This window comes from Amaranthus tricolor, chromosome 3 (genome assembly GCF_026212465.1).
Source record: "Amaranthus tricolor cultivar Red isolate AtriRed21 chromosome 3, ASM2621246v1, whole genome shotgun sequence".
Lineage (NCBI taxonomy): Eukaryota > Viridiplantae > Streptophyta > Magnoliopsida > Caryophyllales > Amaranthaceae > Amaranthus > Amaranthus tricolor.
The window spans coordinates 17,307,880-17,312,358 of NC_080049.1; the positions used below are offsets into that span (position 1 = coordinate 17,307,880).

At 29.6% G+C, this 4,479-nt stretch overlaps 1 protein-coding gene across 2 annotated transcripts; it reads right to left on the reverse strand.

Annotated features, from left to right (window-relative positions):
* Positions 1 to 217: 217 nt before the first annotated feature.
* Positions 218 to 4,169, reverse strand: LOC130807816 (probable trehalose-phosphate phosphatase J). 2 transcript variants are annotated; one of them, XM_057673163.1, is made up of 11 exons: positions 3,947 to 4,169; positions 3,539 to 3,807; positions 3,292 to 3,435; positions 3,027 to 3,191; positions 2,516 to 2,572; positions 2,301 to 2,402; positions 1,895 to 1,972; positions 1,558 to 1,627; positions 1,263 to 1,333; positions 921 to 1,013; positions 218 to 753 (listed from the first exon to the last, which is right to left on the reverse strand). In XM_057673163.1, the coding sequence occupies exons 2-11, from the start codon at positions 3,794 to 3,796 to the stop codon at positions 685 to 687; spliced, it is 1,107 nt and encodes a 368-aa protein (XP_057529146.1). In that variant the 5' UTR covers positions 3,797 to 3,807; positions 3,947 to 4,169; the 3' UTR covers positions 218 to 684. The 2 variants fall into 2 exon arrangements, with proteins under 2 accessions (XP_057529146.1, XP_057529147.1); XM_057673164.1 differs by lacking the exon at positions 1,895 to 1,972 and having other exon boundaries at positions 3,947 to 4,102.
* Between the last annotated feature and the right edge of the window lie 310 nt (positions 4,170 to 4,479).

Below are 4,479 nucleotides of genomic sequence, written 5' to 3' on the forward strand. Positions count from 1 at the left end.
AAAAATAAAGAATTCTTATATTTAATATATTGTAGTGTAAAAAAAATATTTAAAGTATGTGTGATATACTACTATCCAATTATAATTTATAAAAAATATCTTTAAAGATTCAAGTGTATAAAATTCGTGCATGGCTCGGATATTACACTAGTATAATTTCTATAATTGTTATGATATGATGTGCATTATTTAACCTTACAAAGATAGTGCAATAAGATTAAATTCTTTGATTTGTCATTTATCAAAATTACCAATCAAACATTGAATCATGGCTAAATTTGCAAGAATATATATAAATATAGTTGACCCAAAAGGTTACAACTAAAATTCCTTGCCATAGCCTTAATGAGTTACATACCATGCAACCTGCAGGTACTTTCTAGTTACAAGATTATGTACATATGCTTGATTAACCCTTGTAGCCAATTATATATGGCCGTTTTAATATCCAATTTCTTGGGATGGGCCCAGCCCCTCATTTTATGGGCCTTTTCTTTACAGTTAATTTTCTAGAATTACATTATATTCTTTCACTTTCCTCTTGCTTAGTTCTTTACTAAATTAACCTAAGCAAAGGTAGCAAATCCTTATCCCATCTCTGTACAATTTTCAGATTGGGAATACAACCAAATGGTAAGAAATTCATAAAACACTTAATAATTGCTAAGCAAAGTTAGCAAATCCTCATAGCCTAAATTGCCTTCTAAGAGATACTCGCCTCCACTTTACCAATCGCTGTAAAAAGTTCATAACCTATGCGTCAAAATAAAAAGCACTCATTAGTTGTTGCAAAAAAAAATGCATACCATCATAATAATTATTTATGCACTCCTTTGTTCCATTCATTTTACTTCACTTAAGAGAAAAAACTCTGATATCGTAATCCAAAATGACGAAAAATTCATCTTTCACTATTGTACCTCAGAAGGCTCTTGTAGATAATAAGACGCATTTGTTTCCTTGGCAATCTTTGAGACAAGTATGCCGAAACCTTGTCCTCTTTCTCTCAAAACCTGAAAAATAATTTAATGAAAAAATGTTACTTAGTTAATTCGTATTTTTTTTATTAGATAATAAATGTTGATTAGGTTCATTTTATTTTGTAAGAGACCGTCTCATCATGAGACATGCCTATATAATTAGCCAATTTTATTAATTAATTATTTTAAAATTATAAGTAATAATTACACATTAAGAGCATATCATCTAGAAATTTGTAATTAAGGTTAAAATGATGGAAGTTAGCAATTAGCATTGGATACCTTAAATGCATCTTCATCGGTGCGATCATCACCAATATAAACAGGGAAAACATCAGTGCAATTGGCCAATCCTGTTCAACAATTAAATTAAAAGGAAAAACTAGTTAGATGACAAAAACTCATTATGAATTATAATTAGTGATAAATAACGACCCAACAAAAGGTCAGCTTCTTTTACACCAATTAAAAATATTATTAGTACACCCAATAATAGAAAATATTAGAGTTATAATCGGAAATTATATTTTAAAAGTGATTGTGATATTTACATCCATAATCATAAATACTAACTTACCAAGTGACTCCAAAAGAAATTCTAGAGCCTTTCCTTTATCCCACTTGATGGTAGGTCGGATTTCCAACACCTGTTTTTTTTTTTTTTTTTTAGGTTAGAGAATAGAACATTAGATCTTTTAATCAATCCTTTTCCATGTTTTAGTATTTATTCCTTTTACTCAAAAATCAATCAACTTGTTACACAAAAAATACCAAATTATTTATATTTACTTCATAATTAAACCCATTTATTATAAAAATGAATACCAAGCTAAACAACGCAAGAATAATAGACTAGTCTAGACTTTTCCTTTCATATTTCATCATTGTAACATAAGTTCGATTTATTATATTACCTTACGACCCTGAGTGAGTCTAAGCTTTGGGTATTCCTTTAGAACTGACCTCACTTCATGAGCTAGTTCATTCCATTTCTGCATTATTTATACGTCATACAATTATCAGTCATCTATAAAATTGATATAATTTTTTAGCTTGTTCAGATACTCTTACCACTAGATATTTCCATACAATTAGCTAAATTTTTAATTAATTACTTTAAAATTTTAAATGACCACTTTAAGACACTAATATACATGGGTCAGATGAATAGAAGTAACCTAAACCATTAGACCATCCGTATATAAAAATACTCTTATGCAATAAAAAAAGATATTTAGTGAAAATAAAAAAAAATCAATAATTGAATAATGAATAATAATGATAATAATAAATTATAACAAATGGTATGAATAAACATACCTTTTCATCTACACATCGGAAATGCACAGACAGACAAAACTTGTTGTGCTCCACCTTAGCTCCAAGTATGGATTTAGTTTTTTCCAAAAGTGTCTTATAAACCTAAAACATTATCCATTATTTCCCGTTAATAATCTTTTCATTTTCCTTATTATAGGAATATAGAAATAAAATTTAGTATGAGATCACAAATAGGTATAGGTAAGACTAATAACCTCATCAATCATGGGAACAAATTCACTAGCTGGCTGAAACAGTACAACTTGACTTCCCTGAAACAGAGCAAACAACGAACATTACACAACACCCCAATAGCAAAATAACAACCAAAATTATTTTTAAATTAATCACATAATTTTCAATCATTTATAGCTTTTCTCGTACAGTCTTGGTATTACTGGGTGGTTTAAATAACTATCAGAACTGTCTTAAAAAATTTGCGGCTTATATAAAATTTTTATTTTGCGCCATATATATATATATATATATATATATATATATATATATATATATATTATTATATTAATTTTTTTCATATAAGTGAGGCCCATACAGTCGGTCATCTCGCACACTTTTAAAAAACTCCTCCAGTGTCCACATTCATTTTTTCTTTTTTTCTAATTCTCTATGGGTACTGATATACGAGTATATTGGATTGATGACTGCCACTATGATTGTATAATGTTTTACAACGACATTAACGGACAGGCTAGGAAGACAACAAACCTTGAGATGTTTGGAGCCTTTAGCTGGGCCTTTAATGTCCATGCCATGACTACCAGCATAATACAATTCAGCTAATTTCACAAAATCGTACACTTTGTCTCGGCACCTTCCACTCACTATTGCTGTTGGAAAATATCTTGCTAATTTCCTTACTGTTCTCCTCATCTGTATCCATTTTTCCAAAAATATTTTCAATTTTTTTCTAAAATGGAAGATTATTGAATCGTTTCAAAGTAAATAAAAAATATTATTCACAGAAACATACGGAATCAGACATGAAAGCACGATCAGGATCTTCAACAATAGGAGAAAGAGTGCCATCATAATCCAAAAACATTACAATCTGTTTCCCTTTCGATGCTTTGATAATCTGATCGAACATATCCATTGCAGAAGGCTGCAGATTAATCTGCGCATCAAACATGGTTGTTTCAGTAATTAATGTAAAAAAATCGGGATTAAAATGTCATTCAATCCAGATTCAAATGGAATATATATATTATCAAACTTACAAGGGAAAGAGAATCAGAAGCATTAAGAGAAGGAGTGGATTTCAAATGAGTAGGAGAAGAAGCTCTCATGGATTCGACCCAGGAACCTCCATTAATATCAAGGTCTTTGAGAAGTTGTCTCTCACACATTGGAATGGAGATGTATTTGGAAGGAACAGGAGGAGGTTTTTGGGATAATATACCCAAATTTGAGGTCATGTTCATGCTTCTTGTTTGGTTTTTCGATTCAGAAACCGCCACTGTATCATATCTTGTCATTTTGCAACACACTACAAAACAAACATACAAATAAACCAAACCAAAATTTTAATGAATAATCGATGTGATTGTGGGAATTTTTGCAAAACCCAAAATATAAATATCAAATTTTGTTTGGAATTGAAGAAATCAAAAAGAAGATTTGAATACCAAGTATGGAATCAAAATATTCGGGATTCAATTGGTGGGTTGAAGCAGAGTTTTAAGATTATTTCTTCTGGGAAAATGGGAGAGAAATTGGTAAGAGAGAGAAAGAATGAGAGAGACGAGGATGAGAAAGACGGGAGATGGTTCGGGGTTGGATTTATAGGCAACACCAACACACTTAAAAGGATATTATACTTTTTATTTTTTCTTTCTTACATTTATTTACAATGCTATTCTGTATACGCATACTATAATTTGTATTTGTATTTGTATTTGTATTTGTATTTGTATTTGTATTTGCTAATATATTTAGATTTATACAAATAAATATTACTCCCATAAAGAAGTGAATCTCATTTTTTATCTGCGCTGCAGGATTTTTCTAATTTGGATGGATGTCTAATACTAACAATCTTTTTATTAAATAAATAGGAAGGTTAATATAGTAACATTTTTATTATTTTTTCCACTATCTAAATTTGTATGCAATCGTGCTCGAGTGTAATTAAAAAACGGGAGGAAATATTTTTAGAAAA

Coding starts and splice junctions, on each gene's coding strand:
- LOC130807816 (XM_057673163.1), bottom strand. CDS start 3,796: ATGACAAGATATGATACAGTGGCGGTTTCTGAATCGAAAAACCAAACA. Junction 2,573..3,026: donor AAGGCTCCAAACATCTCAAG/GTTTGTTGTCTT, acceptor GCTCTGTTTCAG/GGAAGTCAAGTTGTACTGTT. Junction 1,014..1,262: donor CCGATGAAGATGCATTTAAG/GTATCCAATGCT, acceptor ATTATTTTTCAG/GTTTTGAGAGAAAGAGGACA.